Raw genomic sequence first — 15,139 nt, forward strand, 5'->3', positions numbered from 1 at the left:
GCAGAAAGAGAGAGGAAGGAAATGTGATGGGGGTACCTCAGGACAAAAGAACAGGGAACCAATTTGGAAAGGAGCAAACTTTATGGACATCTTGTTTACGAAATGCCCTTGTCACTCTGGCATGTCTTAATTTGTGTGGTTAGATTTATTTAGTCACTTGATCCAAAGTCTACAATTAATTGCAGCACATAAGAAGTACTGTCACTTGTGGTCAAGGGCGTAGGTTCTGGAGATTATATTTCCATCTCTGACCTTAACTAGTATATAAGCTCTCTGACCATCTGTTTCCTTATCTGTAAAATGATATCCCCGTGAGTTCCTACCTCTGAGAATTATTGTGTTAATAAATACTTTAAAAATTGGTATGGGAAGTACTTAGCATCGCTTCTAACCCATAGTAAAGGCTCAATCAATTGATCTTCCTGTTCTTTCCCCTTCTTCTCCTTCTCCCCCTCCTTCTTCTCACTATTATTATTACTGTTAGGCATCCACCATATTGTCAGTGATGACTGGAGAAAGCTTTACTCTCCCAATACACCATTGGAAAACAAGGGCACTTTTTAGTGTTTATTACCAGAAGTAACCATAATGTCACTTTTATTCATCTGACTCATTCTCTCCCGAGTGATTTATTTACACATTCTACTGTATTAGTCTTTCTTTTCCATGGTGTGAAAAAAAGAGCATGGCTTGGTGATGAAGCAAAGAGGTAGAAATTTAGTGACTTTGGTCCTGCCTGTGCTCCAATTCCTATTTGGTTTAGGGCAAGTAATTTAAATTTCTTGCACCTAAATGTCTTCAGCTGAAACAGAAATGAAATGTAATGATCACATAGGGCTATTAGAAATGTCTAAGTAAAAAGCATACACATTTTAACACTAAGTTCAGAACTTTATAGAAAACTAAGTGGGTTGCTTAAGTTAGTATATTTCTGTAGATATGACACTAAGACATTAAAAAAATGCCACAGTAAAGTTCACTGATATGCTAGGTTTAAAAAATAGTTACTTGACTTTCCTACTGTGTGCTTCTAATTTATGTTTTCCCATCTAATAAAAAATAGACCCTACCACTTCAAATCCCTGGTTGCATTACTTTTCATTTGAGTCAGCAGGGTTTTCTTGTCTTGTTTCAGGATTTGTGGATTTGACCCTCCATGATCAGGTCCACCTTCTGGAATGTGCCTGGCTAGAGATTCTCATGATTGGTCTTGTCTGGCGCTCCATGGAGCACCCAGGGAAGCTCCTGTTTGCTCCTAACTTGCTCCTGGACAGGTGAGTGACCTGGCTGTAGCTTGGGGGAAGCACATTCTTGATAATCACCAGTCTGATCCTGAAGCTCCTTTATTCAGCATTGCACGAAGCTTCCAAGAACTTCATCAAATATACTTACAAATGGGTGGATTCGGGTGATGTAGGGTAGTCGAGTTCACAGAAGGCTAAGGATAACTGTCTGCCTGATGTCTCCCCAGATTAGCTCTCTCATTTCTAAAACATACGTGTATATTGTATATGTGTGTGTATATTTATATATACATATATGCCTGTATCAATATATATACACATATGTATGTATCAATATATATACACATATGTATTTGTGTGTATTTACAAAATTGTGAACTGTAATTTTCTAACTTCACCTTCATCTTGTGTTATATAAAAGAATGATGAGTAACTTTCCTTTAATTAAAATCTTTTTTTGGCTCATGTACATCCAAACCACAATAGTCTTTTCATTTCCTTTTCCAATTTTGCCATCAGTAAATGAAGAAATTTGAACAGAGTTCTGAAGGCCACTTCCAGTTTTATGAATTCATACAAGTTAACTTGCTTATTTTAGAAAATGAAGATTTCAGTTTTCAAATGTGCCACCTTATTTCATGTATTCTATTTGGGTTGACTTGGAATGTGGGTCCTATTCTTTCTTATTCAGTCATTGCTTAGAGTAATCGAATTTAGACATTATTTAACAGCAGCTACCACTAACAGAGTCCCTACCCAGCACCAGCTGCTGTGCTGAATACTTTACATACATGATCTCATTTAATCATCACAGTGCTCCTGGGAAGCCTTATCATTCACGTTTTACCAGAAAGGATGCTAAGTTTCAGAGACATTCTGCTACTTGCAAAGAGCATTGAGCTAGCCGATGGTGAGCCAGAATTGGAATTCAAGATCTGTCTGTCTCTGGCACACTCATGTTGGCTCCTGCCCTGTGCACGCGTCCTTCACACTCTTTCCTCAACAGCAATGCCTTCTCTGGTCTGCTGCTGTGACCTTTTGTTACCAGATGCACCTTGTCTTTATGGACGACATAATCATTTGAATGGGAACGATCCATCTTGTAGTTGTTTCTTGCAGACTTTTTTTGCCTCTGCTCATCAGTCCAAGGCTGCCAGGTTGCACGCGATGCATCTTTGGGCTTTCCTTCCTTTCGGAGCACCACGCTGCCCCCTCATCTCCTGTCCTGCTCTGGCTTCCTGCCCTACACCTGCCAAGCCGCCTGGAACAGAGTTCTGGCAACATTTATTTATTTAAATACTGGAGAATTGTATACGTATTGGTTACTCTTTCATCATTTTGTGTTATTATAGTGTCATCAACAGTGATGATGCTGTTCAAGAAGCAGCTCTTTCTTTCCATGGAATATAGTCCCGTATCACAGTTTTGTGGACTGATCGAGAGCGGCCACTGGTCTGGTTCCGTAGAACTGCCCTCGCACGGTATTTAGCCTGCCTTTTAGAGGATGTCTCTACAGTGCTTCTTCACTTCTTTTCCTTCCTTTCCCTTCCCTTCCCTTGTTTCTCTTGTCATTTTTCCCTTCCACCTCTTTTTTCCTGTTTTCCTTCGCTTCCTCTTTACTTCTTTTTTTTTTTTCCGGCCTATCTCCTCTTCCTCCTTTTCTTTCTCCTCCTCCTTTTTCTTCTGCTGCTTTTCAATTTTTTCTGTTACAGTCATGTCGTTCCATGACCAAGTTATAATAAATTTGCAGATGAAAATCATAGACCACGTACAGTGTTTCTCCACAGTAGACTGGAAGGTGTCTTCAGGGTTTAGGATATTGGGGACATTCCTGACTGAGTTGATGTGTTCCATGATTTACTACCTCATCCATGTTTACCTTCCTAGGTACACACTTCCTGAGAGCAATCATCAGTCATTGCATTTTAGATATGAAAGTGTTTGTGACATCACCTCACCCCGATGAAACTCATTTTGCCAGCAAGGTGATATTGTGCAGGATCTTATCAACCACCTGCCTTTCTTTTCCACACACTGTCAGTGTGCTTAATTTTCTCCCATGTTTCTCACTGCAGTGTCAGTGAATAAGAGTTCTCATTTCTCTCCATTCCTCCCTTCTAAAATTCCAGATAGGAAGTTCCTACTACCTCTAGACCAGGATTTCTCAACTTCTGCACTATTGACATTTTTGGTTGGATTATTCTTTCTTGTGGGGGACTGTCCTGTGTATTTTAGGATGTTTAGCAGCATTCCTGGACTTAACCTACTAGATGCTCTCGTAGCAGCATCTCTTTCCCCAGAGATGACAACCCCAAATGTCTCCAGACATTTCTAAATGTCCCCTGTGTATGTGTGGGGAGAAGGGAGGCACAGAATTGTCCCTGGTTGAGAACGACTACTCTAGATTTTCCCATTTCAAAATCCTATAAGCTCTTCAGACTCGCAGTATTGAATACATTATCTTCCTCACCACGTTTGTTCCTTTTCTTTTTTTCTATTAGTGGTATTCAGCTAGACACTGAAGCTGTCAAGTTCAAGTTAACCGTGGATTCCACTCCCTGCACCAGATTATCCAGTTAACTGTCAAGTCCTTCCTGCCCTGTTTCTGAAATCCACACCTCCCCTTTGTCGCCATTCCTCCCCTAGCACAGGTCCCTCCTAGCACAGTCAGCCCTCCCCAAAGGCTTGCCTCTCCAGCACTGTCTTTCTCGGCCACCGGCCCTCTTTCCTTCAGTCTCTTCCCACAGGGCTGCCAGAGGCTTCTTTCTAAGGCACAGCTGTGATCCTGATGCTTTCTGATTCAGCTTCCATTGGCTCTCTGCCTTCTTTAGAAAGTACCGTCTAGACTTCTTACCTTGATGATTATGAATCCCTGTTGCAAGTGTCGCAGACACAGACATCAACAGAGCGGGTCAGATGATGTAATGAGGAAGGCCAGTGGCTTTGGGTCCAAAATGGAGTTCTGGGGATTAAGTGAGCCTGGTGAGCTCTTTTCCAGGCTAACAAACACCTGGGCCCTGACTGCAGCCTGAGAGCCACGAACTTGACTTCACTCTTCAAGGTTTTTTTCCACTGCTTCTGAAAGGCCCTGTACCTTTAGGATTCCTTGTCAGAATCTTGGGACCTTCTTTAAGGCCATTTCAGATGTTACTCTTCCGGAAAACCTTCCTCCAAACTCTCTCCTCTTTAGCCAGAAAGTAGCCTTTTCTTTGTCTATGTTCTCATGGGGTTTGGTTTCTGCTTCTCTTATTCTCCTTCTGCCACCTGTAAGTTATGACTGTATGTCTTATCTTCCCTTTCAGCTCATGAACTTCATACAGGCAGGAACCAGATCTTGTTCGCCTTTTTGTTCCCTCCAATGAACAAAGTCTTCCATGATCCCCGATAAGTGTTTGTTAATTGCACTGGCCAGGGTCCCCCGGTGGCTCATGGTATAGTCAGGAGAAGCCACGTCTTCTGATGGTCATTTCAACTGTTCTTGTCATCAAACTCACTGACTTCTTGTTCAGGGCTACTTAATTCCTGGCTTAGACCCTTCTAGACTTCGAAGAAATTAAGATACATCTGTTTCGAAAGGATTTTTTAAATTACTAAGTGCATTTGGCTTATGCTTATACTTCTGCTTATATTCCACAAACCTGTTAAATTCCGAATGAAGATAAACAGAGGATCTTATTTTTCTTCCATCACTAGACCCACTATGGAGTAAAATCCTCCAGGTCTTAATATGTTTAAGAACATTTACATACATACATTTCTAATCATGTTAATGATTAGAAAAATATATAAATAAATATAAATTATATAAATAATATTATTTTTTAAAATATGGTCTATAGTATATAATTTTCTATATTTTTCTAATTATTAACATGTACCTAAATATTATAAAATTTCAATATTATTAAATTACTCTCTTGGTATGAGAAGATAACTGCTTTTGCTGACATTGATATATGCATAACAGTAAAAAATATTGTGACCAGCAACCCATTTGAAATTTTATACATCTGGAAGATGACTTTTGAGTGATAGTTGAGAGCACTGTTTATGTTTTCGCCTTGCAGGCTCCCAGCCCTTTTGATAACATTCAGCTTTCTGATTAACATCAGTCACCTTGATCTCCCTTTTGCTCTTTTCCCATCCTTTTGCACATTGTAAACATTTTTTGTAACAAAATGTAGAAATCCATGAGTTTCAAAGCCAAGTATTTGAGAGCTGGTAAGCAAAAGATGAACGTTTGCTGCATCATTTTTATTTTATCTCAGGCTCGGTGATACTACCTTTGCAAAGTCGGCCTCCATAGGGTGTTTACATCTGCATAGACCTGGGGACAAGGGAAAGCCAGAAGTCCCAAGGAGTCCTGTCACCCAGGGATTATCAACGTTGCTAACTAGAGACAAGGGTTTATCTGTGATAGATTATAATGATATCCTGTTTTCTTAAGCCTTCTTTGCAAATCCAGGCACTTGTGCTTTCCAAGGCTATCAAGAGGACAGAATATACCTTAGTCTTCCCTTGTAATTACTCAAATGTTAGTATTGGCAAATGGGGTTTAGTGATTATAGGAATATAAAAAAATTGCTGGATTACCATCCCACACTTGTGAGCAGAGGACTGTATTTCCTATCTAGCATCCATTTCAAAAGAGTTATTGCTTGATTTACTCCCGATGATAACCCATGATATCTTGATTCTGGTAGTTTATAGCTTTCCTGGTAGTCATGTGCTTGAAGGCTAATTTTATCCTTGCCACTTAGCCTACCCACAGTTTCCAGTTCTTCCCTGTATCTTGCAGCACTGAGTCCCAAGCACTTAATGCAGTCTTCTCTTCCTGTGAAAACCAAGAAATAAAGCTTGTTATCAGGTATTAATAGAGAACCCAGTAATTTCTCTCAGTGTGTGTGTGTATTTTATAGGAGGGAAGTTAAAGATAATAAGAACACCTGTGAAAGTAATCAGGAAATGGAGAAATCTCATTTTCCATTCTAGCACCTAATCCCTTGGTGTGTTTTGGCACCAGAAAACACAAAATATGTCCTCTGTGTCAACTAGGAATGCACCTCTTCGTTTAGTCCTGCTTGAGTGCTCACCCTGGAAAAACAGAGACGGAAAACAGAAGCAAAAGTGTTCAATATAAGTCATTCCTTGTGGGATCTCTTTGTTTTCGCAGGAGTAAAGTTTACTATCGCTGGAAGGCAGATGTGATGTTAGAGGACACAGTGTGAATTGCCAGTTCAGTGAGACTATCCAGTTTCCAGAGCACTGTCTAAATTCTGTTTTGCTGGCGCCATCCATGCTAACAAATTCTGAGAAATATTTGCGGATTTCTCAGTGAAGCCAAAGCACTCTCTTTCGATTCCTATTCACTCTCAGAGAGAAAAAACTATTCATCCATTTGAAAGCAAAGCTTAATTCGACAAGGAGAATATTCCCTCTACCAAGCGTCTGGCCAGAGGGTTGTTGATCTAGCTCTTTCCATCGCTCCTGCATCAGGAGGCTCTGTCCGTAGGAAATAATATTGGACAACAGAAAGTTCTTTGACTTGTAGGCATGGAATAGGAATAAGTTCTCTTCCTTAAGAGAAAAACAGGTTGTTGCACTGGAGAGAACATTTTGCTTCTTCTACTAAATAGCTGACTGTTTTCAGACCGTAAATTCACTTTAAACTGAAAAAAAAAGTCATTTTCTAGAAGCAAGAGCATGCTCATTTCAAGTTATTTATTGTAAATATTTCAGAAAAAAACATGCAGATAAAAACATGCAAATGAAACAATGCTTCCAGCAAATGCTTTTACTGGCCTTTTTTTAATTGGCCTTTTAAATTTTTTTCCTGTGTAAAATTTGATGTAAATTCTTTGCAGATTTTCTTCACTTGGAAGAGTGAAAAAAGAAATTTCGGAAATAAGTTGATAAATTCAGAATGTAATTTGTTTAAAGGTTTCTTGGGCATAAAAAGAAGGACCTCCCTTTATATTCCCTTTTTAGATTTCTTCTCTCTGAAAAATACATGCTCTACTGAAGGGGGATGTTATAGTAGTAGGGGCAGCAGGTGGGTCGGGGAGTGATCAGCTCCTCAGCAAAGTCAGTCCTGGGCAGGAGACAGTTTCGGTTACTCCAGTGGCTTTGCTGGATTCCCTCATAACTTTCCAGGCTTGTGTTGGTTTGCATCCCTATATGGCCCATTCATATCCCAAGAACTTTGTTCATAACTTTTATTTTTGCTCTACCTTATAGAATTGGATGAGGAAAGGAAAGAAAGGAAGCCAACTTTCATGTAACTTCTTTAATCTGTACAGTAGTGTGATGGGTTATCTTCTATACTATATTTTATTTATTATGTGAGAATACAGGTAGCAAAGGGTTTTACCAGCTTGTATTCTTGGCGCTGGATCCATTGGTTCTTTCCAGTTCTGAGTCCTTAATTACTCAACAGCAGATGCCAACTGATTGATTCTTTAAAGTCTTTGGTGCAGAGTTATGACAAATCCTGGGAATATGAAACTGTAAACTGCAGAGGAGAAAAATTGAGGCCCAAAGAATAGAGAAATTAGCCAAGCTGTTAATATTACTGCTATCTCTGATTGAAAAGGTATCAAAATATCTATTGGACTAAAACCCAATTTCATTACACACTTTAAGTGGGTCAATTATGTGATATGTGAATTATATCTCAATAAAAACATTAAACACACACACACACACACACACACATATTGGAGTTTTGGAAAAAGTCAATTTGACCAACGAGACCTTCAATCATGAAAACGCCTGTAAGGGTTCTACTGGAAAAAGGTAAAAAACAAAACATTCAAATCAAGATTTCTTCTTAAAAACAAAGCAATTAAGCAGTGCTATGTTATAAATGCTGCTAAGCCACAAGTCTTTAACTCCTCAAGAGGAATAAGCCTATAAACAGTAAGGATCCACTTAATATAAAATTGCCCCAGAGGAAAAGGCATAATTCCAACCAAAGAATTAATTCTGTGTAAGAGGTTAATTTAACTTTTCTTACATGTTTACCTACCACATTATTTTTGCATTTGCCATAAATTGTTAACAATTAAACTTGCTAATTGATTTAAAATACAATCATCATAATATTTTTGACAGTTCTAAAATATCTTGATATTATTTAAGTCACACATGCTACATAGAGGTAATCACGTAATCCCTCTCTCATATCTGCTTTAATCGCAGCTGCTTTTCCATAGTCAGAATTGGAAAGATCCTCATTTGTTTAATGAGTGCAATTAAAATCCATTGATAAAGGGAGATAACACAACTTCAAGTCTGTGTTAGTTAGGATTCAGTTTAAGTCAACTCAGTAGATATTTATTGAGTACGTCCATGTCTCTAGGGTTCTGCCTAATACTGGAGGATATGAAAAAAATGTGTAAGAGGCAGACCTGTCCTCAGGGAATTCACTGTCTAGTGGTAGAGTAATATTGGTGTACAAATGAATGCAGGCAAAAGCAAGACATTATAAGCAAGCCTCCACCACACCCCACATCATTCGTGTCTAGTTTAGCTTCCTCCATCACTTTTTAAAAAATTGAGATACAATTGACATAACATTATATTGTACAACATATGTATACAACGTATGAGTTGATATATGTAGATATTATAAAATGATCACCACAGTAAGTCGAGTTAACATCCATCACTACAAATAGTTATACATTTTCCTACGACGAGAAATTTTAAGGTCTACTCTTTTACCAACTTTCAAATATACAGTAAAGTTTTATTAACTATAGTCATGAGGCTGTACATTACCATCCCCAGAACTTATTTATCTTATAACTGAAAGTTGGTACCTTTTCGCTATCTTCACCCATTTTGCCCACCACCCTCCTCTGGCAACCACCAATTTGTTCTCTGTATCTTTGAGCCTGGTGGATTTGTTTTTATCTAAGATTCCACATATAAGTGATATCCTACTGCGATGTGTCTCTCACTGTCTGACTTATTTCACTTAGCATAAGGCCCTCAAAGTCCATCCATATTATCACAAACGGCAGGATTGCCATCTTTTTATGGCTGAATAATATTTCATTATATATATGTATATATATAAACTTTTTCTTTATCCATTCATCCACTGATGGACACTTAGATTACTTCCATGCCTGCCTTGGCTATTGTAAATAATGCTGCAATGAACATGGAAGTGCAGATATCTTTTCAAATTAGTGTTTTCATTTTCTTGGATAAATGCCCAGAAGAGGAATTTCTGGATCATATGGTAGTTCTATTCTTAAACTTTTGAGGAACCTCCATCCTGTGTTCCATAGCGGCCGCCCAATTTACATTCTTACCAACAGTGCACAAAAGGGTTCCCTTTTCTCCACATCCTCACCAACACATGTTATTTCTTCTCTTTTTTTTTGAATTTTATTTAATTAATTATTTTGTACAGTAGGTTCATTTTAGTTATCCATTTTATACATATTAGTGTATATATGTCAATCCCAACCTCTCAATTCATCCCCCCAGCCCCCAACCCCCCCGCCACTTTTGCCCCTTGGTGACAATATGTTGGTTCTCTACATCTGTATCTCAACTTCTGCCCTGCAAACGAGTTCATCTGTACCATTTTTCTAGGTTCCACATATATGCGTTAATATACGATATTTGTTTCTCTCTTTCTGACTTACTTCACTCTGTATGACAGTCTCTAGGTTCATCCACGTCTCTACAAATGACCCAATTTCATTCCTTTTTATGGCTGAGTAATGTTCCATTGTATATATGTACCACATCTTCTTTACCCATTCATCTGTCGATGGGCATTTAGATTGCTTCCATGACCTGGCTATTGTAAATAGTGCTGCAATGAATATTAGGGTGCATGTGTCTATTTGAATTATGGTTTTCTCTGGGTATATGCCCAGTAGTGGGATTGCTGGGTCATATGGTAATTCTATTTTTAGTTTTTTAAGGAACCTCCATACTGTTCTGCATAGTGGCTCTATCAATTTACATTCCCACCAACAGTGCAAGAGGGTTCGCTTTTCTGCACACCCTCTCCAGCATTTGTTGTTTGTAGATTTTCTGATGATGCCCATTCTAACTGGTGTGAGGTGTACCTCATTGTAGTTTTGATTTGCATTTCTCTAATAATTAGTGATGTTGAGCAGCTTCTCATGTGCTTCTTGGCGATCTGTATGTCTTCTCTGGAGGAATGTCTGTTTAGGTCTTCTGCCCATTTTTGGATTGGGTTGTTTGTTTTTTTAATATTGAGCTGCATGAGCTGTTTATATATTTTGGAGATTAATCCTTTGTCCATTGATTCATTTGCAAATATTTTCTCCCATTCTGAGGGTTGTCTTTTTGTCTTATTTGTAGTTTCCTTTGCTGTGCAAAAGCTTTTAAGTTTCAGTAGGTCCCATTTGTTTATTTTTGTTTTTATTTCCATTACTCTAGTAGGTGGATCAAAAAACGTCTTGCTGTGATTTATGTCAAAGAGTGTTCTTCCTATGTTTTCCTCTAAGAGTTTTATAATGTCCGGCCTTACATTTAGGTCTCTAGTCCATTTTGAGTTTATTTTTGTGTACGGTGTTAGGGAGTGTTCTAATTTTATTCTTTTACATGCAGCTGTCCAATTTTCCCAACACCACTTATTGAAGAGGCTGTCTTTTCTCCATTGTATATCCCTGCCTCCTTTGTCATAGATTAGTTGACCATAGGTGCGTGGGTTTATCTCTGGGCTTTCTATCTTGTTCCATTGATCTATATTTCTGTTTTTGTGCCAGAACCGTATTGTCTTGATTACTGTAGCATTGTAGTATAGTTTGAAGTCAGGGAGTCTGATTCCTCCAGCTCCGTTTTTTTCCCTTAAGACAGCTTTGGCTATTTGGGGTCTCTTTTGTGTTTCCACAGAAATTTTAAAATATTTTGTTCTAGTTCTATAAAAAATGCCTTTGGTAATTTGATAGGGATTGCATTGAATCTCTAGACTGCTTTGGGTAGTATAGTCATTTTCACAATATTGATTGTTCCAATCCAAGAACATGGTATATCTCTCATCTGTTTGTATGATCTTTAATTTCTTTCATCAGTGTCTTATAGTTTTCTGCATACAGGTCTTTTGTCTCCCTAGGTAGGTTTATTCCTAGGTATTTTATTCTTTTTGTTGCAGTGCTAAATGGGAGTGTTTCCTTGATTTCTCTTTCAGATGTTTCATCATTAGTGTATAGGAATGCAAGAGATTTCAGTGCATTAATTTTGTATCCTGCAACTTTACCAAATGCCTCGATTAGCTCTGGTAGTTTTCTGGTGGCATCTTTAGGATTCTCTATGTATAGTATCGTGTCATCTGCAAACAATGACAGTTTTACTTCTTCTTTTCCAATTTGTATTCCTTTTATTTCTTGTTCTTCTCTGATTGCCGTGGCTAGGACTTCCAAAACTATGTTGAATAACAGTGGTGAGAGTGGACACCCTTGTCTTGTTCCTGATCTTAGAGGAAATGCTTTCAGTTTTTCACCATTGAGAATGATGTTTGCTGTGGGTGTGTCATATATGGCCTTTATTTTGTTGAGGTAGATTCCCTCTTTGCCCACTTTCTGCAGAGTTTTTACCATAAATGGGTGTTGAATTTTATCAAAAGCCTTTTCTGCATCTATGGAGATACTCATATGGTTTTTATTCTTCAATATGTTAATATGGTGTATCACATTGATTGATTTGCGTATATTGAAGAATCCTTTTATCCCTGGGATAAATCCCACTTGATCATGGTGTATGATCCTTTTAATATGCTATTGGATTCTGTTTGCTAGTATTTTGTTGAGGATTTTTGCATCTGTATTCATGAGTGATATTGGTCTGTAATTTTCTTTTTTTGTAGTATCTTTCTCTGGTTTTGGTGTCAGGGTAATGGTGGCCTCATAGAATGAGTTTGGGAGTGTTCCTTCCTCTGCAATTTTTTGGATGAGTTTGAGAAGGATGGGTGTTAGCTCTTCTCTAAATGTTTCATAGAATTCACCTGTGAAACCATCTGGTCCTGGACGTTGGTTTGTTGGAAGATTTTTAATCACAGTTTCAATTTCATTACTTGTGATTGGCCTGTTCATATTTTCTATTTCTTCCTGGTTCAGTCTTGGAAGGTTATACCTTTCTAAGAATTTGTCCATTTCTTACAGGTTGTCCATTTTATTGGCATAGAGTTGCCTGTAGTAGTCTCTTAGGACACTTTGTATTTCTGCGGTGTCTGCTGTAATTTCTCCTTTTTCATTTCTAATTTTATTGATTTGAGTCCTCTCCCTCTTTTTCTTGATGAGTCTGGCTAATGGTTTATCAATGTTGTTTATCTTCCCAAAGAACCAGCTTTTAGTTTTCTTGATCTTTGCTGTTGTTCTCTTTGTTTCTATTACATTTATTTCTGCTCTGATCTTTATGATTTCTTTCCTTCTGCTAACTTTGGGTTTTGTTTGTTCTTCTTTCTCTAGTTCCTTTCGGTGTAAGGTTAGATTGTTTATTTGAGATGTTTCTTGTTTCTTGAGGTAGGCTTGTATTGCTATAAACTTCCCTCTTAGAACTGCTTTTGCTGCATCCCATAGGTTTTGGATCATCGTGTTTTCATTGTCATTTGTTTCTAGGTATTTTTTGATTTCCTCTTTGATTTCTTCAGTGAACTCTTGGTTATTTAGTAATGTGTTGTTTAGCCTCCATGTGTTTGTGTTTTTTACATTTTTTTCCGTGTAATTGATTTCTAATCTCATAGAGTTGTGGTCAGAAAAGATGCTTGATATGATTTCAGTTTTCTTAAATTTACTGAGGCTTGATTTGTGACCCAAGATGTGATCTATCCTGGAGAATGCTCCGTGTGCACTTCAGAAGAAAGTGTAATCTGGTGGTTTTGGATGGACTGTCCTATAAATATCAATTAAATCTATCTGGTCTATTGTGTCATTAAAGCTTGTGTTTCCTTATTAATTTTCTGTTTGGATGATCTGTCCATTGGTGTAAGTGAGGTGTTAAAGTTCCCCACTATTTTTGTGTTACTGTCTATTTCCTCTTTTATAGCTGTTAGCAGTTGCCTTATGTATTGAGGTGCTCCTATGTTGGGTGCATATATATTTATAACCGTTATACCTTCCTATTGGATTGTTCCCTTGATCATTGTGTAGTGTCCTTCCTGTCTCTTGTAACATTCTTCATTTTAAAGTCTATTTTATCTGCTATGAGTATCGCTACGCCAGCTTTCTTTTGATTTCCATTTGTATGGAATATCTTTTTCCATCCCCTCACTTTCAGTCTGTATGTGTCCTTAGGTCTGAAGTGGGTCTCTTGTAGACAGCATATACATGAGTCTTGTTTTTGTATCCATTGAGTGAGCCTGTGTCTTTTGGTTGGAGCATTTAATCCATTCACGTTTAAGGTAATTATCGATATGTATGTTCCTATGACCATTTTGTTAATTGTTTTGGGTTTGTTTTTGTAGGACCTATTCTTCTCTTGTGTTTCCCACTTAGAGAAGTTCCTTTAGCATCTGTTGTAGAGCTGGTTTGGTGGTGTTGAATTCTCTTAGCTTTTGCTTGTCTGGAAAGCTTTTGATTTCTCCATCAAATCTGAATGAGATCCTTGCCAGGTAGAGTAATCTTGGTTGTAGGTTCTTCCCTTTCATCACTTTAAATACGTCATGCCACTCCCTTCTGGCTTGTAGAGTTACTGCTGAGAACTCAGCTGTTAACCTTGTGCGAGTTCTCTTGTATATTATTTGTTATTTTTCCCTTGTTGCTTTCAATAATTTTTCTTTGTCTTTAATTTTTGCCAGTGAGATGACTATGTGTCTCGGCGTGTTTCTCCTTGGGTTTATCCTGTATGGGACTCTCTGTGCTTCCTGGACTTGGGTGGCTATTTCCTTTCCCATGTTAGGGAAGCTCTCGACTATAATCTCTTCAAATATTTTCTCGGTTCCTTCCTCTCGTCTCCTTCTGGGACCCCTATAATGCGAATGTTGTTGCGTTTAATTTTGTCCCAGAGGTCTCTTAGGCTGTCTTCATTTCTTTTCATTCTTTTTTCTTTATTCTGTTCTGCAGCAGTGAATTCCACCATTCTGCATTCCAGGTCACTTATCCATTCTTCTGCCTCAGTTATTCTGCTATTGATTCCTTCTAGTGTAGTTTTCATTTCAGTTATTTTATTGTTCATCTCTGTTTGTTCTTGAATTCTTCTAGGTCTTTGCTCAACATTTCTTGCTCTTCTCGATCTTTGCCTCCATTCTTTTTCTGAGGTCCTGGATCATCTTCACTATCATTATTCTGAATTCTTTTTCTGGAAGGTTGCCTATCTCCACTTCATTTAGTTATTTTTCTGGGGTTTTATCTTGTTCCTTCATCTGGTACATAGCCCTCTGCCTTTTCATCTTGTCTATCTTTCTGTGAATGTGGTTTTTGTTCCACAGGCTGCAGGATTGTAGTTCTTCTTGCTTCTGCTGTCTGCCCTTTGGTGGATGAGGCTATCTAAGAGGCTTGAGCAAGTTTCCTGATGGGAGGGACTGGTGGTGGGTAGAGCTGGCAGGGCTCATTAAAACTTTAATCCACTTGTCTGCTGATGCTGGGGCTGGGTTCCCTCCCTGTTGGTTGTTTCGCCTGAGGCAACCCAACACTGGAGCCTACCTGGGCTCTTTGGTGGAGCTAATGGTGGACTCTGGGAGGGCTTACACCAAGGAGTACTTCCCAGAATTTCTGCTGCCAGTGTCCTTGTCCTCATGGTGAGACACAGCCACCCTCTGCCTCTGCAGGAGACCCTCCAACACTTGCAGGTAGGTCTGGTTCAGTCTCCTATGGCATCACTGCTCCTTCCCCTGGGTCCCGATGTGCACACTACTTTGTGTGTGCCCTCCAAGAGTGGAGTCTCTGCTTCCCCTATTCCTGTCGAAG

At 38.6% G+C, this 15,139-nt stretch overlaps 1 protein-coding gene across 7 annotated transcripts in view; it reads left to right on the forward strand.

The window, feature by feature from the left end:
• ESR1 (estrogen receptor 1) overlaps positions 1 to 15,139 on the forward strand; it is a 493,708-nt gene that overhangs the window by 412,250 nt on the left and 66,319 nt on the right. For all 7 annotated transcript variants that reach the window (XM_029224354.1, XM_029224355.1, XM_029224357.1 and 4 more), the window contains one exon: positions 1,136 to 1,274. In XM_029224354.1, the coding sequence (XP_029080187.1) occupies positions 1,136 to 1,274 (139 nt within the window). The remainder of the gene's footprint in view (positions 1 to 1,135; positions 1,275 to 15,139) is intronic.

This window comes from Monodon monoceros, unplaced genomic scaffold (assembly GCF_005190385.1).
Source record: "Monodon monoceros isolate NGI ecotype Baffin Bay Population unplaced genomic scaffold, NGI_Narwhal_1 Super_Scaffold_15, whole genome shotgun sequence".
NCBI classification, from domain to species: domain Eukaryota; kingdom Metazoa; phylum Chordata; class Mammalia; order Artiodactyla; family Monodontidae; genus Monodon; species Monodon monoceros.